Genomic DNA, 26857 nt, shown 5'->3' with positions numbered 1-26857 from the left:
TCCCTGAGGTGTTAGCCTTTTATTTACTGTATTATGATACTGTACTGTAAAGCAATTTCTTGGTGTTATCAAGATAGTAATTTGTCTACCAGCTCTTGTCTTGACTTCCGTTTTTCCTACTGTACCACTTTCTTCAATCTGTTATCATAAATGAAATAAGAAATGAAACAGTCTGCCTCCAACTACAACTGAAACTTGATCTGAGGTTTTTATTATACATTGAAAGCAAATTAATAGTCGAGTTGCTTGGCCTAGCACAGCCAAAGATTTTCGGTTAGGGAGTGCTCCCAGAGCTTTTAGTAGTCCCCTACCAAAATGCAAGACACCATGTTGCACTCCTATTGGACATCTGAACACTGGGTTGCCTCTTCCACCATACTGAAATCCATATTCTCTGCTTCTGATGTCATTGAATTCTTCACTCAAAACCCTGAGCTGGGAGCTTTACCAGGTATTACACTGAAACTCACATGGACATGGTTGCCACCTCCTAAAGTAGGACGATGACGATGACACATGGTCTCGGCTACCACGAGTACATATTTTGATTTAATGCCATCTATGTAGCCTGTGCATCAATTTTGACATTTTATTTTACTCTACCAGATGGCCGAGTAGGCTGGATCACTACTGGACAATCTATGGATGAGTTTTAATTAATTTTGTGAGGTAAACACCAGGTCTTTTACATGCCGACATCGTACAACATGGGAATCAACATCTACATTATCTGTACAGAGTTCGAACATGTGATCAAAGTGTCAGCTTCAGCATTGGTATGGTATTGTGGATAATGTAAGCTGGGCAGCCTATAGGCCTACTCATTAAACTGTCACCACATTCTAATGATTTCTTTAAAGAGTGAATATACTATTTCCTTTCTTTTGATTAATACCCCCAAAGTTTGTAATAAAACTGTCCAAATGCGATCACTTTTTGCAGCATGTCAAACTTAATTGCCTTTAACACATAATTTGTATTTTTTCAAGGAAGTTTCATTTTGTAATTCACCAGGGCTGTATGACCTTATTCTTATCTTTGAGATAAATGAAGACCAACCTGAAGAAGCTGACCTTGAAAAAAAAGACAAATCTATGAAACCACAATACCTTACTACAAAGACAAATTCAAGCTTGAGTTCATAAGCATCACTGGCCTCATGATCGGTGCTCGAGGGACTATTCCCCAGCTACTCGTGAATTTCTAGAAAAAAATTTGGACTAAATGCTGACCTCCTCCTCCACTCAACTGTGATAGTTGCATTAAAGCAGTCAATAGTCATCTTCAGAAAGCACACCTAGACAATTACAGTCACCTTGAAGCTACCCTGTTTTCATTTAAGTAGTAAAAAACTTCTGTGGAAATAATATCTATTGGTTAAGGTAATCTTTGTCCTTGTGGCAGCCTACAAGTGTTCCTTTATTATTTGTTTCAACAACAGAACAACAAGGATAATCCCCACATATTCATACACTGCCATTATGAAATAGCAGATTACTTTTCTCCTTCTGTGTTTTACTGCCTGTAAAAATTATTATTGTTTCTTCCCTTTTCTTCTTCCACATCAAGACTAAAGATCTTTCTAGCAATGTGTGCTGAAGCCTCCCATCCTTATGATGCTGGGAAGCAGAAGAGCTCATTGGGGCTGAGAAAAATGGATGTAGGAGAACTGGAATTAATGAGTAGAAAACTCATCTATTTGAGATCTGGAAATTGTCCTAGTTCTTATGTGTTTTCATTTTTGCGTCTGAATCCTCTTTCTCTTGCTCCTTCCCACACTAACCTGTCATTGTTTCTGTCGTATTATGTGTTACTATTCACATTCCTATCTCTCTATACATTACGTAACTAGTAAATATCTACACCTGAAATGAAGGATCGAATTTGAAACTAACAAAAGTGATCATAACTAATAACTAGTTGGAAAGGTGTAGCAATCCAACTGATGAGCCACACTGGGGCGAAATGCTGGTAATTTCACGATTGAAAAGGTCCAAAGAGCTTGAATGTTTTTAACATTTTCAATCAATGGATAAACTTAGGTTTCCTTTTGGAAACTTAATTTTGGATATAAAAGCCAAAGGCACGCATTTATTACAGTGGGAGTACATACTTCCTCTAGTGCATCGTCACTGCATTGTCCTACATAGGAGGGTTCCAATGATGTCTTAACATTTTCAGATCAGTATAGCAACCCACGTGTATGACATACAACGAATGTTTATTACGTCAAGATCTACAAGAACATTCGAGAAGCTACGAGATTTATCTACAACCTTCCCCAACGATGAGTCAGCCTTCTCGATCACCACCAGCTTCACTGACTCCACCATCTGAAGAAATGGATGCTGAATTGCAGAAATCGATTCGCGGCTGCTTAGAGGACAATTCTCCTAGCCCTGTTACAGGGCATAAGAAACTCCGTGCTGAGCTTTCATCAGAAGACATCTCAGAGTCAACCTACACACTAGCCAGCTCAGTTCAAGAACTTACCGGCACCGGAGCTTCAGTCCTGATGTCCTCCTCCTTTCTCCTTCCCTTTCTACCATCAAAGAGCTTATCTCTATTGGTCGCTACTCTTCCTGGTATATTACCCCACAAACGTCAACCACCTCCTAGACCACCTCCAACCCAACGTTTCTCACACACCAACTGGAACAATTACTGACTAACGATTCTCAATCATCTTCACAATCTTCCTCCCCTTATTTCACTGCCTAACCTACTCTCTCTTATCACCATAATCAAACAAGCAATCACTACCGTTGACCAACTCTATATACCACATCACTTGTATCACCCGTCTAAACCTCCAATCCCACCTAAAGCTTTGAGCCTGTTACAACTAGCTCATGACCTTTACTGTTCATATATCAGGACTCGAGACCCAACAACTTTATAACAACGTCGCCGGACATTACGTCATGCTCGCTCTTATATTAAGGCTATTAAGAGAAAACTTTGGACTGATAAATGTACTGAGTTAGCCGACATTCATGACTCTCGATAACTCTGGACTATTTTCCATCATTTAACCAGGACTAGCACAAACCCCTCCCTACCTATCCACTACCTCACCCTCCCAACCAACCACTATCTGACAAGGACAGAGTTGACTTATTTCACGACCACTACAGACTAGTATTTTCTCCTTCCTCCGCTTCTGACCAGATCCATCCCGGTGAACTCACCATTACTAACCTCGCCAATCCTCAACTTCCTGAACTCCAACCCTCCTTCCAACATTTTCCCTCGGTTGATTACACCCATCCCTTAAATGCCCCCATTACCTTGCAGGAAATCGCCTTATATCTCAAAAACAAGAAAAATACCGTTAACTGTCCCAATCAAATCACATATCGCCATATCAAAGAAGCCCTTCCTATCCTCATTGACCAACTTATCCTCATTTATACCTTTATGGGGCAGTTCTACCATCTGTTGGTAAAGTGGCTGGCAGCTGCCCGGGAGGTAAACTACCTGGGGGTGTAAAGCAGCTGGTACTTTGCCTTGCATGCAACCACCTCCGCGCAAGTGCTGGGTAGCTACCCGGAGCGAGACACCGATCTACGGAGTTGGCTAGACTGATTTTCAGCGACTTCTCGCTTTCGAGTGCAGTGCTATTTATCGTCAGATGTATGAAGCTCATTTTGATTGTCTTATTTTCCTGCGCTTGCATCTGTTGATTATCTTCAAAAAGCCTAATAAGGGGAGTCTTAGGAGTTATAGACGATTTATGTCAAGCTTTCGTGATTTTAATCTATGAGCTTCAAAATCAATACCTAATTGGGATTAAAATCTCGAGATTACATTTTCTTATGCCAGTTATAACCTGTCATGTAAGACAGCGTTTTTGGAAAGAATTCTCATAGTAGATTGGTCAAGTCGTCGCTCTGCAATAGAAGGTACGCAGGTTTTTATAGTCTTTCTAATTTACATTATAAAATTTATTCTCGTTCCCTGCCGTTGTTCTTAACTCTTGTTCGCACGCTTCCGTATACGTATATACACCCACATCTTCCTAACGGATTTATTGCCTTTGAGCCAGCGGAGGTTTCTGGTATGGCGCAATGGAGCAATGAACCTCCAGTTTATATAAAATTTTATTCAAGTACTTGATATTCATAACTCCCTTGTCAATCTCGAAGCTCTTGCTTAGCCCATCTATCCATAATATACTCAAACTGGCTTTCAATTCATGTGAACTGCGCACATTCCGTGGCTGGATACTTGTCTGGAATGAACCCCCTTGGAAGGCGAACTCTCCGTCCGTACCTGGGCGAAGGGAGTGGCGAGGTGCGGGGGGACATCGGCTGGCAAATATACAAGACCAGGATATCGCAGAAACATATGTCCGTGGCATACGCATGTGCAATATGCCACTCTCTCTAGTCGTGTTGTCGGGGGTGTTGGGGTAAGTATGTCCCTGCCATCTGTTGCCATTACAGGAATTCAACTACGTAGCAGAAAATAGTGCACATAATTAGCGCTAGTGTTGAAGAGCATCATTACTGCCAGTAGTCACGTTAAACTGCCAAATTCCAATTGATGTCTTTTTCCAAATACATCAATATTTACTTAACATCTGTTCATTTGCCTTATTTGGAATAATTACTTTTTGGAGAGAAAATTAACTTAAAAATCACCAAGGCAAAGAGTAGCGGGAAAGTAATACCAAAGAAAACGCTAATTGCCTAGCCACAGGAGTTCTTAAAATTAAGTTACCAACATTGCGAACATGCATCCCTAAAGTTTACTCTGTTTTTCAAGTGTGATGCTAGGGTTTACAACAGTTTCCAATAATTATCATAATTCGTAACATTATTGTATGCTGTGCAAGCGTGTGAGTGTTTTTCTGCACTGTTGTGCCGTTCAGAAACTTAATTTTTAGGACATAAAGAAGTTACAATATTTTCTCCGTGTGTGTATTTTTGTGCACCGCAGTTGCGTCCATAATTTTTGTTCCCGGAAAAAATAAGGAGCTACATAATGAGTTTGAACAGTGATATGATACTTAAGAAGACAAACTTTTCTTCTCTCTCTTTCTCTCTCCCTTAAGCGTAAACTTAAGATTAAGGATGCCGGATGCTCAATGCCTGATCTTGATACAACGAGGCATCCTAAAAGTAAAAGTAATGAAATCGTGCGTAAATTCAGAATGGATTTATAGCGTATAAAAGAATCGAGTGGATCTGTGGGTGCAAAATTACTAACATGTTCATTTGTTTTTCTTTTTTATGATTCATGAGCGATAAAAGCGAAGGGACTTGGACCAAAGTCGGAGTGGTAGATATAGGATATTTGTCCAAAAAAAATAATAAAGAAACACAGAAGTTCTAAATCTCATATGCTTGCCTAGTTACAATTCGATCTCCTGGGAAGACACGATAACCGTCAGTAATTTGACTGTGCTTACAGGCAGTCTGTGGAAAGAGACAACGACCAAGTACAGAAAATTTGTTCTGTGCCGTGTAAAGTTCTGTGGCGCGTTTGAGATGGCACTGCGCGGGCATGACGAAACAAGTGAATCATCGAATCCTGGCATATTTCGAGGCCTCGTCAATTTTAGTTCTGAAATTGACCTTGCATTAAGATACCATCTGTCCAAAGCTACTGTTTTCAAAGGCACCTCGAAAGACATTCAGAATGATTTTCTTTTGTGCATGTATGAAATCTGTCGTGAGAAAAAAAAAGAAATCACCACAGTGCACTTCATTTCGGTAATCGCAGATGAGACGACCGATATATCAACTACAGCACAATTTGTTATCATTCTTCCCAACGGTAAGCCAGTTGAAAGATTCTGGGGTTTCCTCTACCCTCTAGTCATGATCCTAAGACAATAGCAGAGTGTTTAAAATTTTCTTTGAGTGAAGTTGTGGATAATAGAGATAAGTTGATTTCACAAGGTTACGATGGAGCAAATGTAATGAGTGGTCACCATTCAGGGTGCAAGTTCTCAGCAGGGAAGATTTTAGGCATGCACATTATGTGCACCATTATGCCCATTCTCTGAACTTATTGTTTTTTTTGGTTTTTTGCTACGTGCTTTACGTCGCACCAACACAGATACTGTAGGTCTTATGGCCATGATGGGACAGGAAAGGGCTAGGAGTGGGAAGGAATCAGCCGTGGCCTTAATTAAGGTACAGCCCCAGCATTTTCCTGGTGTGAAAATGGGAAACCACGGAAAACCATTTTCAGGGCTGCCGACAGTGGGGTTCGAACCTACTATCTCCTGAATAGTGGATACTGGCCGCACTTAATCGATTGCAGCTATCGAGCTCGGTTCTGAACTTATTTATGGCACAGGTGACAGGGGGGAAAGGAGATACTGAGGGGGCGATTTTTCCTTCTGTTGAACCCCCAGTGACGAAAGTCATGCGCCGCCACTGCTTTGAGCATTCTATCTGCAGGCTTCTGTGAACTGATTAAGTACCTATCTCCACGATGCTCTATTTGCAACTAGCTCTGTGACCTCATTTAGTTCCACATGCTTCCATTTATTTATAATGCATTTCATTCTAATGTTTAACTTTATGAAGATAAAGTTGGAAGGTACCGTACTGTTAAAGAACTAATCGGGGTAAATATCTACCATAGGAAGAGAAATTCGTGAATGGAATACAGGTAGTTTCCAATTTCTTCAAAATCATTTACAAGAAGACTATGTAAACAACTGATAGGGTATCTGCTACCTGAGCGACAGTCTATATGCTATATTAATCGTAACATCACTTTCTATAAGTAGCACACATATAAAGCATTTTCCTAGTAGACATAATATTGTAATTAAACATTTCAATGAAATATATTATTAACAAAAGAACGTATGAAAAGAGGCATATAGATAAATACGACGCTAAAAATGAAAATAAAAAAGATTCGTCATAATGAAGAATCGAACCTGAGAACCTCATATTACGAACTGAGCGCGTTAGCCATTGCGCTACAATGAAGCTCCAAGTACTTAAGAAACATAGAAGTAAGTTATACCTGGTTTTGAAAACTGAAAAAGTAGAATATTAAATGCCATTTGAAATTATTGTCAAATAGTTTTATATCCGTTTAGAGTTTCTTTGCGAAAACTTGACGTATAAAATGTGTTCCCTACGCTATCAATGTGAGAGGCTGGTGTGACCGTTGCAACTCAAAGGAAGCATTAATGTTCAAAATCCTGCAATACAATATTGATCACTGTTACAGTATAATGCTTTTTTTCCGTATACTAAGTTAATATGAGTTGTATGTCAACAGAAATACAGCTAATAACGTTCAGCTCTCAAAACTTGCCCGGCAGGTAAAGTTTTATCGGGCCCTCGAAGTGGCCGATAAAATACGCGCCGGGTAATGACGATTTATGCTACCAATAGCGCTACCTGGGAGTGGTCGAACGGAAACAACCTTTTACGCGGAGGGCAAGTTACGCGCTACTTTACCACTAGGTGGTAGAGCCGGCCCTATGTTATACACCGGTTTCTACCCCAAACATTGGGGTAACGCCAACATACTTTCACAGGTACTACTCTGTTTGATGAAAACCTATAACCTGTTTTCCAGTCAGTGACCGGGTCAGGGATGGAATGAATGAAGCCCCCATCTTGCGGCAAGGATGGGAATTGTGCCGGCTGCCAAGGCCTGTCGCACTCCTCTGGGGCAATGATTATTGACTGACAGATGAAATGAAATGATAGTGGAGAGTGTTGCTGGAATGAAAGATGACAGGGAAAACCGGAGTAACTGGAGAAAAACCTGTCCCACCTCTGCTTTATCCAGCACAAATCTCACAAGGAGTAACCAGGATTTGAACCATGGAACCCAGCGGTGAGAGGCCGACACACTGCCACCTGAGCCACGGAGGCTTTAGATACTACTCTGTTTAATAGGTTTTCTTTCTTTCTTTCTTTCTTTGATGATGATGATGATGTCTCAACGTTGGTGGATGCAGAGTGGGTCTTGCCCCACAAGTGGCCATGGCTGATCCGTGGTTCTACAGCTCTACACTCCTACTGGTCAACTGAGCAGAAGAAGAGTGGCCCCGGTTCTGATGTGGCTCTATGCCTCTGCATTCAGAGGATGGGAAAGAACTGGACCTCATGGCTGGCCCCAACCGTCGGCTGTCCAGAGAATGGTTTTCTGTGGTTGTCCATTCTCCTGCACTAAGGCGAATGCCGGAACAGTTCCTAGCACAGGCCACAGCCACCAGCCCTCTCATCTTCTCTGCACATCTCCATCACCATCACAAATCTTCCGACCTGAGAGATGGCGTCACCATCTAAGAGGCCTACCTCCCCCTTCAGGGGGGGGATGAAAACAGTTTTAGTAGTATGTCTCAATGGCACACTAGCTGCCAGTGTCTTGGAAAGGTGCAGCAATCCAACCGACAAACCCACTGCCACACTGAGGTGAAAAGCTGGTAATTTCATGATTGAAAAAAGCCTAAAGGACTTTAATTTTGTTAAAATTAAATTATGGTTTCCTTCTGAGAAATTAACTTTTGATAATGACTAGTTTAATTCATTTTAGCTCTTTAGGCTTTTCCATTCATGAAATTACCGCATTTCACCCCAGTGTAGCAGTGTGCTCATCAGTTCGATTGCTTCCACAACGTTGGCGGCTAGTGCTTTTACTAGTTTCTTATGGCTCTATTTCCTGAAGATCAATATTTTTTCACGTTAAAAATTATGTTTCAAATTTGCACTTAACTCCAAATACATCCTACAAGTTTATGGCAGACATTCAATGATATGCAGGTGACATATACAGTATATTACAAGAGAATTCAAAACTACAGTTAAAAATCATGAATTTAGGTCACAGCATCTGTTCTGAATGTGTTATTTTTTTCATATTATTTGAAAATACTGTTATTATGCCTTATTCCAAATCTCAATTCACTTAACCCCAAAAAAGTACATTTACACTCAGTAACAGGTGGTATCAGACAACAATTACAAACAATTTTTCTTGTGCCTCAACACCAAGTTTACTGTCCTGTGTCCTTACACTGAATGTCCATTTCATTCATATCCTTAAAGTGAGAAATTGAGTTTTCTTGCTTTGAAATTAATTTTTGATCTTACCATAAGCTTTCTATAGACAGAAAGCTATCCTCCTGTCACGCAAGCTCTGTGTAAGCTGTTCCACCTCTGTACTGTACAACGGAGTTATATCGTAGTTCACCATTCTGCTGCCTGTAGTGATTTCGAGCAGGTGAGCGACTGCCCTGACTAGCTGCATCCCAGTCTCTCAGCAGTGCACAGAGACGAGCACGTTCGAGGGCCATCTCTTCTTCGTTTGCTGAGTCATAATCAGGGCCCTTGAGGAAACAAAAAATACTACTTCATAAACAGTACCAACCACACAGACAAAATAGATTCATAGGCAACAGTTATCTGCCCATCATTTGTAATTAAATATATCTGTGACCAATGATGAGTCATTTATCACAGTGCTGAGGCTAGGAAATTGGGAAATTTTTACAACTTTTTTTATATGCAGGTCAAAGTTGAACATTATAATATTAGCAGTTGCTGCAGGAGAGAGAAAGTCCTAAATTCTCAAGTTATAAATCTGAAGTTTGGTCACTTATAAGTATTATTTTATACTGGAGACAGAATTGAAAACTTGAAAAAGAAGTAGAAAACTGTCAGAACTTTACTTTAGGGTCATATTCAACAATATTTAAGTTCTCCCAAATTTCTTGTTTTAGTTCTTTGTGGTTGAACAGTACTTTCAGAAAATGCAGTAATTTTGATGATGATGGTGATGATACAGTGAAACCTATCAAACGGTCACCTTAAGAAATGGGCATTTTTTTTCTGGAACTGATTAATTTTTTGTAAGTCCTACATAAATATGCTCTCAATTTAGAGGTCATCTTCCCCTGCAATCAACCACTACACAAATATATCTTACATTGACCTGTATTTTGTGACCAGACACCATTTTACACTAAGAGCTATGAAGTATTGTGCACCCCTCTGCTCATCCCTGGAAGCAAGCCTTCTTCAGAGCTAACTGACTGAATTCATGCACGAGAACTTCCACCCTTTCCTCTGTTGACTACCAACCAATAAAGTTGTAAAATATATTGACAGAGAATGAGACAGCAGTATTTGCATAAATTTAGCACCATTTTATATAAGTTAAATGCTATGAACACCACCATTTGCCACAGAAAAATACTTTCAGTTTGGTTTTAAGCAAGCCTTGGACCTATGGGAGTAATGGAGTCCCACTCCCATTTGACAAGCAAGGGACTCCATGGAAACAACTTGGTGAACGAAATGGAATTCGATGGGGAGCTATCAATATTAATGGGGCTTATGGAAGAAAGAAGGTAGAACTGGCTGAGTCAGCAAAAAGGATGCATCTGGATGTGCTAGGAGTAAGTGATATTCGGGTAAGGGGAGATAATGAGGAAGAGATAGGAGATTATAAAATGTACTTGACGGGTATTAGAAAGGGAAGGGCAGAGTCTGGGGTAGGGTTCTTTATCAGGAATACCACTGCACGCAACATAGTTTCTGTTAGGCACGTAAATGAACGAATGATGTGGGTGGATTTGTCAGTTGGAGGAATTAGGACAAGAATTGTGTCCATGTATTCACCATGTGAGGATGAAGTTGACAAGTTTTATGAAGCATTGAGTGACATCGTGGTCAGGGTCAACAGCAAGGATAGAATAGTGCTAATGGGCGATTTCAATGCGAGAGTTGGGAATAGAACTGAAGGGTACAAAAGGGTGATTGGTAAATGTGGGGAAGATATGGAAGCTAATGGGAATGGGAAGCGTTTGCTGGACTTCTGTGCTAGTATGGGTTTAGCTGTTACGAATACATTCTTCAAGCATAAGGCTATTCACCGCTACACATGGGAGGCTAGGGGTACCAGATCCATAATAGTCTATATCTTAACAGACTTCGAATTCAGGAAATCTGTTAGGAATGTACGAGTTTTCTGCGGATTTTTCGATGATACAGACCACTATCTGATCTGTAGTGAACTAAGTATCTCTAGGCCTAGGGTAGAGAAAGTGAAATCTGTCTGCAAAAGAATAAGGGTAGAAAATCTCCAGGACGAGGAAATTAGACAGAAGTACATGGATATGATTAGTGAGAAGTTTCGAACAGTAGACAGAAAGCAGTAAGAAAGTGAATGGGTGGCATACAGGGATGCTGTAGTAGAAACAGCAAGGGAATGCCTAGGAACAACTGTGTGTAAAGATGGGAAAAGGCGAACATCTTGGTGGAATGATGAAGTGAGAGCAGCCTGTAAACATAAAAAGAAGGCTTATCAGAAATGGCTGAGGCAGATAGGGATTTGTACGTAGATGAAAGAAACAGAGCGAAACAAATAGTTGTTGAATCCAAAAAGAAGTCATGGGAAGATTTTGGTAATAACCTGGAAAGGCTAGGTCAAGCAGCCAGGAAATCTTTCTGGACAGTAATAAAGAATCTTAGGAAGGGAGGGAGGGAAAAAGGAAATGAACAGTGTTTTGAGTAATTCAGGTGAACTCATAATAGATCCCAGGGAATCACTGGAGAGGTGGAGGAAATATTTTGAACATCTTCTCAATGTAAAAGGAAATCATCCTGGTGGTGTTGCAAACAGCCAAGCTCATGGGGAGGAGGAAAATGATGTTGGTGAAATTATGCTTGAGGAAGTGGAAAGTATGGTAAATAAACTGATGTTGGTGAAATTATGCTTGAGGAAGTGGAAAGTATGGTAAATAAACTCTATTGTCATAAAGCATCAGGAATAGATGAAATTAGACCTGAAATGGTGAAGTATAGTGGGAAGGCAGGGATGAAATGGCTTCATAGAGTAGTAAAATTAGCGTGGAGTGTTGGTAAGGTACCTTCAGATTGGACAAAAGCAGTAATTGCACCTATCTATAAGCAAGGGAACAGAAAGGATTGCAACAACTATCGAAGTATCTCAGTGATTAGTATACCAGGCAAAGTATTCACTGGCATCTTGGAAGGGAGGGTGCAATCAGTCGTTGAGAGGAAGTTGGATGAAAACCAGTGTGGTTTCAGACCACAGAGAGGCTGTCAGGATCAGATTTTCAGTATGCGCCAGGTAACTGAAAAATGCTACGAGAGGAATAGGCAGTTGTGTTTATATTTCGTAGATCTAGAGAAAGCATATGACAGGGTACCGAGGGAAAAGATGTTCACTATTCTGGGGGACTATGGAATTAAATGTAGATTATTACAATCAATCAAAGGCATTTATGTTGACAATTGGGCTTCAGTGAGAATTGATGGTAGAATGAGTTCTTGGTTCAGGGTACTTACAGAGTTTAGACTAGGCTGTAATCTTTCACTTTTGCTGTTCGTAGTTTACATGGATCATCTGCTGAATGGTATAAAATGGCAGGGAGGGATTCAGTTAGGTGGAAATGTAGTAAGCAGTCTGGCCTATGCTGACGACTTGGTCTTAATGGCAGATTGTGCCGAAAGCCTGCAGTGTAATATCTTGGAACTTGAAAATAGGTGCAATGAGTGTGGTATGAAAATTAGCCTCTCGAAGACTAAATTGATGTCAGTAGGTAAGAAATTAACAGAATTGAATGTCAGATTGGTGATACAAAGCTAGAACAGGTCGATAATTTCAAGTATTTAGGTTGTGTGTTCTCCCAGGATGGTAATATAGTAAGCGAGATTGAATCAAGATGTCGTAAAGCTAATGCAGTGAGCTCGCAGTTGTGATCAACAGTATTCTGTAAGAAGGAAGTCAGCTCCCAGACGAAACTATATTTACATCGGTCTGTTTTCAGACCAACTTTGCTTTATGGGAGCGAAAACTGGGTGGATTCAGGATATCTTATTCATAAGTTAGAAGTAACAGACATGAAAGTAGCAAGAATGATTGCTGGTACAAACAGGTGGGAACAATGGCAGGAGGGTACTCGGAATGAGGAGATAAAGGCTAATTTAGGAATGAACTCGATGGATGACGCTGTACGCATAAACCGGCTTTGGTGGTGGGGTCATGTGAGGCGAATGGAGGAGGATAGGTTACCTAGGAGAATAATGGACTCTGCTGTGGAGGGTAAGAGAAGTAGAGGGAGACCAAGACAACGATGGTTAGACTCGGTTTCTAACGATTAAAAATAAGAGGTACAGAACTAAATGAGGCCACAACACTAGTTGCAAATCGAGGATTGTGGCGACGTTTAGTAAATTCTCAGAGGCATGCAGACTGAACACTGAAGGGCATAACAGTCTATAATGATAATGTATGTATGTATGTATGTATGTATGTATGTATGTATGTATGTATGTATGTATGTATGTATGTATGTATGTATGTATGTATGTATGGTTTATGAGTTCAGTCATGTACAGTCATTAACAATGCTATTTGGCAATGTGCAACAACTCAATGGAGGAGAAAAGAAAAGTGATTACCGAAAGTGAGAAGGGAATTTCTGCATGGTAATTGGCCAAAATGTTGAAATGTGGCAAATCATATTCTTAAGAACATGGAATACATTTTAAAAGAGACGGAAGAAAACAAATATCACTTAGTTTCAATCATTCCCATTCCAATATAATGTAATGTTATTTAATATAACAGCCACCTGTTCTAACAGCCATTTTCTTGAACAAAAACTTGTGGCCACTTAAGACAAGTTCCACTGCAAATAATAATAATAATAATAATAATAATAATAATAATAATAATAATAATAATAATAATAATAATAATAATAATAATAATAATAATAATAATAATAATAATAATAATAATAATAATAATAATAATAATAATAATAATAATAATAATAATAATAATAATAATAATAATAATAATAATAATAATAATAATAATAATAATAATAATAATAATAATAATAATAATAATAATAATAATAATAATAATAATAATAATAATAATAATAATAATAATAATAATAATAATAATAATAATAATAATAATAATAATAATAATAATAATAATAATAATAATAATAATAATAATAATAATAATAATAATAATAATAATAATAATAATAATAATAATAATAATAATAATAATAATAATAATAATAATAATAATAATAATAATAATAATAATAATAATAATAATAATAATAATAATAATAATAATAATAATAATAATAATAATAATAATAATAATAATAATAATAATAATAATAATAATAATAATAATAATAATAATAATAATAATAATAATAATAATAATAATAATAATAATAATAATAATAATAATAATAATAATAATAATAATAATAATAATAATAATAATAATAATAATAATAATAATAATAATAATAATAATAATAATAATAATAATAATAATAATAATAATAATAATAATAATAATAATAATAACTGAACTGAGTAGGAGTTAGGCATAACTCTATGTAAGACACTGGGGTGGGGGCCCTCAACCCCGACACGGCGTGTCCCGATGGCTGATAGGAAAAGTTCCTGTAGATATGCAGGGCAGGTGCGAATAAGGCGTAGCCAAATAAGCACCCGCGGATCAACTGAGGGAACAAGGAAAATGGTTAACGGCCTCGACAGCATAAGAGGATTCATCCCGATGGCGGAGAGGGCGGAAGAACTGACTGAAATCCACTTTGCGTCTGACTTGCAGCAAGCGGCAAAGTGGTCAGCGTCTGTTCACCGGAGGTGCGGCTAGAAATGTATGTTCTGGAACTATCCACTCCAGTCCTATGAAACTGGGCTACGGTCCAATACTTGGATAATCAAGTACCATGAGGTGTGGCAGAAAACAAATTTGTACCCCAGGTGGTAACGAATCCACTGCTGACATTAGCAGCACAACCAGACTATCGGATTCTGGGGAGTCTGGCTGGACATGCAAACAGAGGGAGTCTGAGACCTCTGGCCAACTTCGCCCAAACAGCAAAACATTTTTCGGAACACTGAACATAAATTCTCTCTTGTGGGCAGGGAAGTTGTACGAACTAGAGCAAACCCTAAATGATCAAAAAATAGAAATACTGGCACTCCAAGAAACGAGGCTGACTGACGAACATGCAATGGATTTCGGGAACTACAGACTCTTCAAAAGTAAAACAGACAAACGGATTCTCAAAAACACACCCCATTTAGGAGTTGCTTTTGCAGTCAAGAAGAGCATACTTAACTCAGTAACAGGTGTGAAATGTATTAACAATAGGCTAATGACAATCACCCTAAAGTGTGCAAACAAATCATACACACTGATCAATGCACATATGCCAGTCAATGAAGACAATAAAACAGATCGCGAGAAGGTAGACAAATCCTGGGATATACTAGAAGAAACAGCATCAAAAATTCCTCAATACCACGTCAAAATTCTGTTAGGAGATTTCAACGCTCAGCTAGGCAAGGAAAGGAAATACAGGAAAACAGTTGGAAAATTCCCAGCACATAAATGGACAAACCAAAATGGACAGAGATTAGTCGAATTCTGCAGGGCATTCAACCTTAAAGTCATGTCGACTCACTTCAGGAAGAAACCTTCTAAACAAATGACATGGAGATCACCCAACTCCCTCTTGGGCGAGTTTCAAATTGACCACGTGGCAATTTCGTACCCAAACCACAGAGAAATTATGTATGTCCAAGTAAGGAAGGGTGCAAACATAGACTCAGACCACTATCTGACAAGAGTCAAACTAAACTACAGTTGATACCCCAAAGGTTCAGAAGAAGGAAGCAAATAATTCCAAAATTTGATACTAGTCAGATCCAGCCATCTCTCACTGAAGAATTAGAGAAAAAGCAGTCCAACAATTGGCAGCAACTCAAGACCAAACTAATTGAAACAGCACAAACACTGATTCCTCTGCAGAAAAGAAAAAAACACCCTTGGTGGAACGCAGACTGAACAAGCCATTCAATCCCGGCAGAATGCATACAATAAGTGGAAGAGCAAAAAGACCAATAAGAATCACAAAATGTTTTTGGCAGTCCGGAAAGAGGCAGCGAAATTAATCCGACAGACCAAAAGGAAATTCGAGAAAGATCAACTACTAGAAATTGAAAAGGACTTCGAAAAAAACCAAACACGAAATTTCTACAAGAACTTCAAAACAAAGCTAAAAGGTATCAGCCACCAAACCTTTGCTTTAAGAAAGTAAATGGGCAATTTGCACTGAACAATCAAGAAAACTGCACCAAACTTGCAAGGTATTTTGAAGAACTGCTTAACTGCCCAGAGCCAACACAAAGATTTCCACCGCAGGAACCTGACTTCACAAACCCAAATTCAGTACCACCGGATGAAGAAGAAATTACCAGACATATAAAACGACTTAAAATGAATAAAGCTGCAGGTGAGGATGGGATTATAGCAGAAATTCTCAAATCAGCAGGCCCAAATACTATAAAAGAATTCACCGGTATCATCCAAGAGATTTGGGAAACAGAACAAATTCCAGAAGATTGGAAAAGTGCACTAATTCATCCTTTACATAAGAAAGGAGACAGAACAGACGTAAATAACTACAGAGGAATCTCATTGGTATCTGTTGCCTACAAAATTTTATCTCAGTGCCTTTTTGATAGAGCCCAACAGCAACTAGAACCAAAAATTGGAGAATATCAAGCAGGTTTCAGACCAGGCTGTTCATGTCCAGAGCAAATTTTGAACCTAAAGTTAATCCTAAGGCATCAGAGAATTTGTAGCAAAAATGTAGTTTGTACTTTTGTTGATTTCAAAAAGGCCTATGATTCAGTTGATCATCAATCACTGTTTCAGATATTAAAAGAACAGGGTCTAGACCAGAAAACACTCGCAATTGTAAAAGAGACATTGACAGACACAAAATCTAAGGTTAAATTCATGGGGAAAATCTCGGGCCCTTTTCCGATCAAAACAGGAGTAAGACAGGGAGATGGGCTCTCTCCACTACTCTTCAACTGCGTCCTTGAAAAGGTAATACAGGAATGGCGCAAACAGAAGTCTGTCCTCAAGACTGACCAACCAATCACTCTTGGTAGGGGCAAATTAGCAGTAGACTGCCTGGCATTTGCGGACGATCTGGCAATCTTAACTCGTGATGTTTCAACAGCCATAAACCAGATCGAACTCCTGAAAGAAACAGCGGAAAAAGTCGGCCTCCAAATATAGTTTGAAAAAACTGAATACATGACCTGCAGCAAAGAAGCCCCTAAAATCATGGAGACAAAATATGGCAAAATAAAACAGGTCCAGCAATTCAAATATCTCGGTGAAATAATTCAGGAGAATGGAATGGAAACAAAAGCCAATGAAGTTAGATGCCAAAAAATGGAAACTGCGTATAGACTCACCCAAAATATCTATAACAAAAAGTGTCTCTCCAAGCATGCAAAACTAAGACACTATAACACAGTTATAAAACCAGAATGCCTCTATGGATCAGAGACACTAATTTTGAACAGGAAAACTGATCTAGAAAATATTCAGAAAAAGGAACGCAAGATCATTAGAAAAATTTTAGGCCCAAAACTCGTAGATGAACAGTACCGCCTTAGAGGGAAACAGGAAATCAAACAATTTTCTAACATTCACAGCGACATCAGAAAACACAGATTAAGATTCCTTGGACATATAAAAAGGATGAACCCGGATAGACTTACCAAGCAAATAGTTGAATTTTAAGAAAACCGAAGTAAAGCGAAAATGGACACAATAAAATGGATTGGCGAAATTAAAACAGATCTCAAACTGGCAGGAATTACACCTGAAGACATCCAAAGCCGGGTTATCTTCAGAACCAAAGTTCATAAGTGGCAAGTTGACCAAGAGGAAAAACCAAAGAAGAAGACCGGAACAACATGGTCTCAAGAGAGAAAAGAAGCACACAGCAAACGAATGAAGGAAGTGTGGGCACAAAGAAAGGCAAATGCCTGTCTCTAAGTACTTTGCGTAGTCCTAATGGGCTCATTCGCGAGAAATAATAATAATAATAATAATAATAATAATAATAATAATAATAATAATAATAATAATTATGTCATGCTTTTTGTAATTCAAGGAATTTTACTGGTATCACTATATTCCCAATGTTTTTCCATTCACTGCCCCATAGTGAAGATGGGGTCTAGTATTCTTCCATTTCAAAAGCCATGCTCCTTTTCATGTAATTGTCCTTTCACCTTCATTCTTATTCTCTTTTCTAGTACCCTTTCCAACATTTTTGCTATCTGAAATATGAGTGTGATTCCTTTAAGATTAATCCCATATCCTCTTGTCCCCTTCTTAAATATATGTATTATTACTTCTATAGTCCAGTTATTTGGCACCTATTTTTCTATTCAAATAGATCTAAATAGCCTATAAAGCCACTGTAGATGAACAGGTCTTACTGCATTTATCACTTCTACACACAATTCATTCCATTCTGCTGCTTTTCCCCACATTCATTCGCTTGACAGCAGCTTCCACATCTTCCATCGTGAATTCACTCTCAGACTCTGTCCCCTCATACTCCGCCTTTATCATCTTATCTACACCCCTTCTCACATTCAGGAGTTTATCAAAGTAACCCTTCCATCTTTTCCTTATCTCCTCTGGTTGTATTATTATCTTGAGTTCTTTCCCTTTCACCTACTTTGTGTAGACTCTTTCTTTTCTCTTCTTACAAGTTCAAATAGTATCCTTTTACCACTATACACATCCTCTTCCAACTCTCGCATAAATCCTTCCCAGCTTTTCTTCATTTATTGCTTTCTTGCACCTACTTTTCATTTCCTGATACTTCCTTCTATTTTCTTCCATTTCATCCCTATTCCTTACTAGCCATGCTTCTTATTTTTCATTGCTTCTTTTACCCTCTCATTCCACCATGGGGTCTCTTTATCACTCTTTCAGCTATTCTGCCAAAAGCACACTCTGCACAGCTTACAAATGTCTTTTTCAACATGTCTCATTCCACTTCCACACTCTCCACCTGAGTTCTGGCTATGTGTTGTTTCAAATCATTTTGGAATTTCATTTACTTCCATATCTTTTAATTTCCATACTTATATTTCCTTATCTAATTTTTCTTTCATTTTCACTTTCTCCTAGTTCCATTTTTGCTACCACTACTCTATGGTCTCCATCAAAGGCTACTTCTTGCAAGGCTGTTACATGTAAATGTCTACAATTTGTTCTTTCCACCAAGAAGTAATCATTTACTACCTTTGTCCTTCCGTTTCCCCATTCATATCTTGTAATCTTTCTACTATTCTTCTTCCTGAACCACGTATTTCCCCACACTTCTTACACAAAAAAACCACCAACTTCTCTCCCTCTTCATTCCTGTTTTCATATCCAAACAGTCCAATTACTTTTTCCATTCCATTTCTGTCACTTCCCACCGCTGCATTAAAGTCTCCCATGAGAGTCACTTCCACAATTTCTCTCTCCATTGTCTCCAGGATTTTGTCTTTGCATCCAATCTGGGATGTATACACTTGGATGTATTCCTTTACTCTATTCTCTGTCCTTCACTACCAGTATATATTTATTATTCTATCAAATATGCAGTCCACTTTATCCATATACACATCTAAGATCTTGTTGGTTATTATCCCCCCTCCATTCTTTGTCTTATGTCCTCCACTCCAACAGAGAGTGTATCCCTTCCTTAAGTTGTTCTTTCCTTTTTGTCTCCATTCAGCCATGTTCATTCCCATTGTAGCTAGATTCTCCTTCTATAAAATCAATCACTTCTTCCGATTTTCCAGTCAGTGACATAAGGTTGATTATTGCTACCTTCATAATGTTCCTTACTGGTTGCCCACTTCTCTCAGCTCCCCTAGCATAAGAACTCTGCATTGCTTCTGGGAAACACCCCAGCCTTATCTGAGGTTGACTTAAAAGTGCCATTTTCATTTTAGGCTGTAATTACAATTGGTCAGCACTCCCAAAGGCATTTTAGACCTACTGCCAGCAGGTGATCAGACTGCTCCTGACATGGAGTATAGACATCTTTTGCAGCCACCCCTAACCTGGGGTCAGACACTTCTCGATGGGTTCCAGTGTCATTTCCTACACCGAGGTGACCATCACCCCACCTAAGGAAACTCCTTCGCACAAAGCCATTGATCACCTTAGGGGATCAGGTTATTTACCGCCGCCTGACACTTTGCTGTACAATCTACTTATTACTGCAGTGGGGTAAATGGCTGGACAACCATGCATATATATACAGTTTATATATATATATATATATATACTTCTCTTATTTACTCTTATTTACAACACTTCTCAAAGCAAACAACTGGATGAAGATCAAGTGTCATGAAACAGTTTTGATAAAGAATTAGTTTCAATTCATCTGTCTTTGTTCTGTTACTACACTTAGCATGGTCCCTTATAAAGTCTTATAAGCATGCAGCCAGATGGAATGTATCTTTTGGATCAGTGGCTCCTCATTTATACTGGAAAAGATGAGAACTCCTACTTTATAGACGTGATATAGTTCAGGAGTTGCTAAAAGCTTAAATACTGCTATTAACATATGTCATTCGTAGAATAAACACACCGTCCCAAGGTAGACCCATGCAAGGTGGTACTAGTCTCAAGTAATGTTGACCCATGGTGTTCCGCACGTAATGGTACTAATCACAAGCAATCTCAAGGTTCTAATGTCATCATCCCTTGGTCGCCCCTTTTAGTCGTCTCGTACGACATGCAGGGAATACCGTGCGTGTAGTCTATGTTTGCATCCCCCACCCAAAGGGGGTAATGAGAGAGGCAAAAAGGGAAAAAAGAAGGGATCCGACACTTCGAAAAATGAAGCACCATACAAAGAAAGACAAAGGCCACAAAGAGCATGAAAAATGAAAGAGTCCCTAGGCCTCGAATGCTCTAATACTATTGGGGTCAGAAAAGAACAAGAGCTGACCAAGGGAGGTCGGACAGGATAGATGAAAGTGAGGAGCCTGACACAAGTAAGTGGAAGCAATGCCAGGACTCAGCTAAGGGTCCCGTGGTTGCCAACCCACCATCCCAAGTTGAGAGCCCCTGAGATCCCTTTTAATCTTCTCTTCCCACTGCTGCATTAATGTCTCCCATGATAGTCACTTCCACATTCTTTATTTCTCTCTCCGTCCCCACCCATAGGGAGTTTTAAAATATGTCTACGGAATATCCTGCCTGTAATAAGAGAGGAATGAAAGGGAATCATAGGGGTTCTGAATTTGGGAGCGTACATATGCAGCCATGGGACTCCCGAGTAAAACTTTGCTATTTGCTTTACTTCGCACCGACACAGATAGGTCTTATGGCGACAATGGGATAGGAAAGGCCTAGGAATGGGAAGGAAGTGGCCGTGGCCTTAATTAAGGTACAGCATTTGCCTGGAGTGAAAATGGGAAACCACAGGAAACCATCTTCAGGGCTGCCGACAGTGGGGTTTGAACCCACTATCTCCCGGATGCAAGCTCACAGCTGCGCAACCCTAACCGCACGGCCAACTCGCCCGGTCCCAGGTAAAACTGGGCTGCTTTGTTTTACTTGTTCCAGCTCCTCACATCCATCTTTTGTTGTCTTATGAACCTGACTTATAAAGTAGGCGAAGCCTAGGAAGTCTCTCATTCCCACACCCTTTTATTTCTTTTGCTGATTCTACAGTACAAAGGGTCAGACCTATTCCCTTTCCCCTTCCAATCAGTGTTAAGAGAGGATTGTTACCCTGTAGTACTTCCTCTTCAAACAATGATTACCATCACTCGTGAATTATGTCATGTGAATGAACAGTTCAACAAACAAAACAGAAAAATAACAGAAGAAGCTATTTGTATGGTGTAACATTCCATTACCCAATAAGCTGTACATTGAAATGAAGGTACACCAACAGAATATTACAAAATGAAAAATTAAATATGTCACATACCCTATTTTACAAGTAAAATGTGACCAGTAAATGAAGTAAATTTCTACACCAGCAGTATTTTCAGACATAATAGACAACACTCAGTTACAAGACAGACTGATCAAGAAAACATATTTATAGAACATGTAAGAAGAGTAGGCCTACAGTTGTGGATATGATAGAAGTTGTACCATCTTCTCAATAAAATACAATTTGTTTCAATATATAAAAATAGACATATTAAAGAAGACAACCTTTAAAAATGTATATGATCCATCTTGCTACAAATTAACTCTCCACTAACCTTAAAAAAAGCTATTACTACAACTGTTCATGAAGACAAAATAATTATAATCATCCTCCTCCTTCTTCTTATTCTTCCCAAACCTGTGGGGTCGTGGGTGCAAACTGTGTCGCACATGTGGATTTGGCCCTGTTTTATGGCCAGATACCCTTCTTGACGCCAACTTTATAAGGAAGAATGTAATCACTATTGCATGTTTCTGTTGTGGTTGGTAGTGTAGTGTGTTGTCTGAATATGAAGAGGAAAGTGTTAGAACAAACAAACACCCAGTCCCCGAGCCAGAAGAATAAATCAAACAATTAAAATCCCCGGCCCGGCCAGGAATCAAACCCGGAACCCTCTGAACGGAAGGCCTCAATGCTGACCATTCAGTCAATGAGTCGGACAATGATAACCCTTTAACTATAACAATATAAAAATAATACGAGAAACTTACACTTTCTATCTTTTCATCCAACATCTTGAAGAAGTCCATTTGACTGGTTGACATTTCTCTGTAAAAGATAACAGAGACAAGTGATATGAGACATTCTTTAGCTTCAATGTTGGGCCCCTTTAAACAACAAGCATCATCATCATCATCATCATCATCACCACCACCATCTGATTCAAAACAAACAAGCATCCAGTCTTATATGAGATCATTAGCCATGGGACCTTCCGTTTTACAGTATATGGAATCTTAGCCACAGGGATGAGACTTTTCATATAAAAAATTCCATGTTTAATAACAAGGATTCAAATTGCAGTTACCTGGGTAAGAAGCTAGCAATGTCAGTGTTAGCTATCATACTACCGACTGTTGATTCCATTACATAACTGTTTAATCAGTCAAAATATTCGACACCCATCTCATTGCTGTCTGCAGAAATGTATGTTTTGCAGCTCAGAATAAGATGGACACAATGGTAAGTTAGTATCAGGAAAGGGAGCAATGGAAAAGGGAACAAGGACAATCTCCACTTCATCATGCACTACCTTCTTCAGATAGACAGGCTCTCTCCTCATCAAGCCTCTTACTTCTACATCCAATTTTTCTCAGACCCTTATGAGCTCATTTCTGTTTCTCAGCTTCAACCGTCATTGAGGGACCATCCTGAAAGATCAGTCTTGATGTGGAGGTGTGGGATAAGAAGAAAGCCAGATAAACAAAGGAAAACGAAAGAGACATGAGATAAAGAAGAATACAGCCCACTCGAAGGATCCACAGATAAGTGGTAAAAGATTGGCAACATACAGTAGGACAAACGTACTTATATTGACCCCATGTGGTTCCTTTCCTCCTTGTGTATTTGTCGTGCTCCAGGGTAATAATATTACAACTTCCAAAACTTGATGTTCTATGGCAGGAGTAATCAAACTTTTCTTGCCATAGAATCCTGATCCTAGAACCCTACACCAATGCTTGCCTTTTTGAGCTCTGTTTTTGATTTATGGTTTTATATTCATTCTGAGTAAAATAATTAACTGTTATTTAATTACTTTATAACTATACATAATTAAATGTTTGAAACTTGAAATATGTTTGAGAAAATTAGTTATTTCCATGGCATATAGAACATGGAACCCATCAACTATGATTGTGTACTACTACAAGAGCTGAAAAATTAGCCAAGAACGACTTACAAAAAGAGAAGCAAGAGGTATGGCATGGTTGTTAACGAGTATACTGTATACAAGAATAAAAGTGAAAGAGTGAAATGTGATTTGAATCTTTCTTTGTTATGTGGAGAAACAATGGAAGATTGAATCTGTTGAAAGTTGGTTGGGAGACATAATTAAGAGTCAATTATTTTGATAACAAATCTAAAATTAAAACAGAGAGAAAGAATTCCACTGTAATCATAAAATTACCATATTAAACAAAAGGTGGATTGCACAGAAAAAGACAAGATACCAGTGGCGGTCGGCCCTTAGGGGCACAGGGGCACGTGCCCTGTCAAGTTTTTGCACTCAGAATTTCAGGAAATAATTTATAATTTAGTTGGGCTACAGCCGAACAACAGAATTATTTCTACAAATATTATCACGACAAAATGTTATATTCTAAACTGGATTACGGATTTTGGTAGGTATTTAAAACAACCATGTCTTTAAGCACGAAGAGAGGATACCTTTTGTACTCGTATTTAAAGAGACAAGCTGTTGCTGTCAGTGCGACAATAATGACTGCAGGAGTCTTGCGAAGCGAGTGGCAGGCGAAATGTGCAGCTCTGGGCACTAGACCGTCTTGTGCCCAAACGACGCGCCTGCGCATTAGAACACAGTATTTGAAGATGGTGAAAGTCCATGACAGCTGTGGGCTTGTGTGGGTGAGCGGGCGACGGGGAGTACTTCTGGTTGGGCACTCAGATCCTTGAGGCCTTCTGCAGCGCATGCGCATAGAGCAAATAACAGATCACGAGAAATATCCGCGCTTTACAAACATCAGTGTAGCCAATTCACCAATTCTGTAACTACAGTAAATCCAATAATATTTTAGTCTTGTTTATTTAAAAATGCGTTCATATCTCTCATGCAGGGATTTAGTTGCTTTCAGATGTTTTCATTATTAAAATAAGTTATCTTAAATGAGGTTACCGTGTTTCTAATAGGCCATTTAGCAGCTGCCAACCTTATTCGGGTATCAAGTTTTGGAGAATTTTGTACTCTCTTTCCGGAAAAAATTCCGCGTCAACCGTAAACAAGTACCCGAAAGTGAACAAAGCCAGGCTCAGGATCGAACTTGAAGTGTTATATTCCAGGGTAGACGTGCGTGCGGCAGATGGTGCTGCGGCGCTTTTGCAACTTTTCCTGCGCAACAATATGCAAGACACTTTCAATGAATGCGTTAGGTTACTGAGCATCATTGTTACAAACCCGATGTCGACAGTGGAAAGTAAAAAGTTTTTCTCTACTCTAAATCGAATAAAGACCTTCTTGAGGAATACGATGAGCCAAGACAGACTAACGGCCCTGGCGATGCTTTCAATTGAAAGTAAAATGGTAGCATACGTTCGATTCCCGACTTCAACCAGCGAGTTATCGAAATATTTGCTCAAGCAAAGGATCGAAGAATAGACTTCATCTAAAAATGAGAAGGTTAGTATATTCATTATTACTTGACTTGTAGGGGAACAGGTTATAAACAAAATGTGGATCAGCTTATCCCCTGCCATTTAGCTCAGTGAAATAACACTTGACCGGAAATGGAGAGGTCACGGGTTCGTTTCCTTTGACCCCACCTTTCACTGTCTTTTTCCTTGGTGTTAATATCTAACTGGCACCAACTGTAAACGGAATAAGCTGATTTACAAGTCAGTTGTTAGTGTATTTATTCACATGCGCATTATTGTTATATTTTGCAACCGATACCTTAAATATCTACTTGACTGTCCATATTATTTTATAAGTTGTGTCCCGCCGGATAATTTGGCCACGGGCCGCCACTGCAAGATACACGTTTTTCCTAAACTGTGATGTTTAACGTTTAGCACTTAAAAATTCTGATATCGTGTAAATGCTTATAAATAGGCACATATAATTGTAAAATACAGCAGATTGTTATAAAATGCCTGCATCTATTGTACAGTAATTGTATCCTATTACTAATACTATGACCCGAATGTTGCAAAAGCAAGAATATTGTGTGCACCTGCAGCAGTCGTCACAATATGATCAATTGTCAAATGCTGTGTTAATGACATAGCACTCCTTTTAATTTATAAGTTTCATGTTTCATGTATATAGCCTCAGAATTACAATATTCTATGTACAATTTCCATTTCACATACTATGACCAGCGCCAAGTTTCTTCAAGTTACACAATGCGAGCAAGTTGAAGCATCACACAAGATCCTGCATCAAATCTGCTGTGAAATATAATTTTGGTTGCAGAATATATTGATTGTGATACTGAGATGGAGAAGAGCAATTTTCTTACAGCTTGTTGGAAATTTTGCAATATTCTTAACTTGAAAGAGGCTAGAAATTGTCAATGAAGTTTCTGAGAGCACTTTTCAAAGTGTGATTAAACATCAATTCCGTAACATATTCACATTCTTTTCCAGATCAAATTAACTGTGATTGTTAAGTTGTGAAGGGATCTCTCAATCCATTAAAGTCACCTTTGGGTTGAAATAAATATTGTTTTATTGCTTTAATTTATTTCAGGAGGACCCAACAACACACAAACACACATACACAATTCTATTCAGCCATGAATGACCACATTCACAAATTGCTGCTTATTTACAGGTCTCTATCCTCTTCACAAAGCAGGTAGTCCAGCTCAGTATTACCTGAGACAGCTATAATCCTTATTGACAGGCTTGCCTTACTTTCACTTTTGCTCCTGCAACCTCGGTCCCTTCACACAAATGATGACTGTCTCTTGGTTTAACTCCAGAGAAAGAAAGTCCAGTAATTCACAGTCAAACACAGTGAACTACTTAACACTGACAACTAAAGGGCAACAGCTCAACAGTTGCTAGCCAGTACTACAATACTCCCCGCAGCAATGACAATTAACACTGCTCCAATTCTCCTCATGACAGCTGTTCCACACGCTTACTCCATGACAGTCTATAGTTCACAGTAGAGACACGTATTCACAGTACTCCAAGGCAGTACTCACAGTGCTCCGCTCCAAACAAGATGATAATCTGACTCCAGTGGGGCAAAGACAACAACCAGCACTACTGCTGTCAACCGCCAGTCACTCACTCCAT

The 26857-nt window shown here is 38.9% G+C and overlaps 1 protein-coding gene across 1 annotated transcript in view; it reads right to left on the bottom strand.

Moving 5' to 3' along the window:
- Positions 1 to 26857, bottom strand: part of tow (target of wingless) — a 173734-nt gene that overhangs the window by 4173 nt on the left and 142704 nt on the right. Inside the window, exons 3-4 of the mRNA XM_067136569.2 lie at positions 22585 to 22642; positions 9084 to 9319 (exon numbers count right to left, since the gene is read on the bottom strand). Coding sequence (XP_066992670.1) covers positions 9119 to 9319; positions 22585 to 22642 — 259 coding nt within the window. The 3' untranslated portion in view covers positions 9084 to 9118. The remainder of the gene's footprint in view (positions 1 to 9083; positions 9320 to 22584; positions 22643 to 26857) is intronic.

The sequence above is a fragment of the Anabrus simplex genome, chromosome 1, assembly GCF_040414725.1.
Source record: "Anabrus simplex isolate iqAnaSimp1 chromosome 1, ASM4041472v1, whole genome shotgun sequence".
Taxonomy (NCBI): domain Eukaryota; kingdom Metazoa; phylum Arthropoda; class Insecta; order Orthoptera; family Tettigoniidae; genus Anabrus; species Anabrus simplex.
The sequence above is the reverse complement of the archived record's forward strand: the minus strand, read 5'-3'. Positions and strand labels throughout refer to the sequence as shown.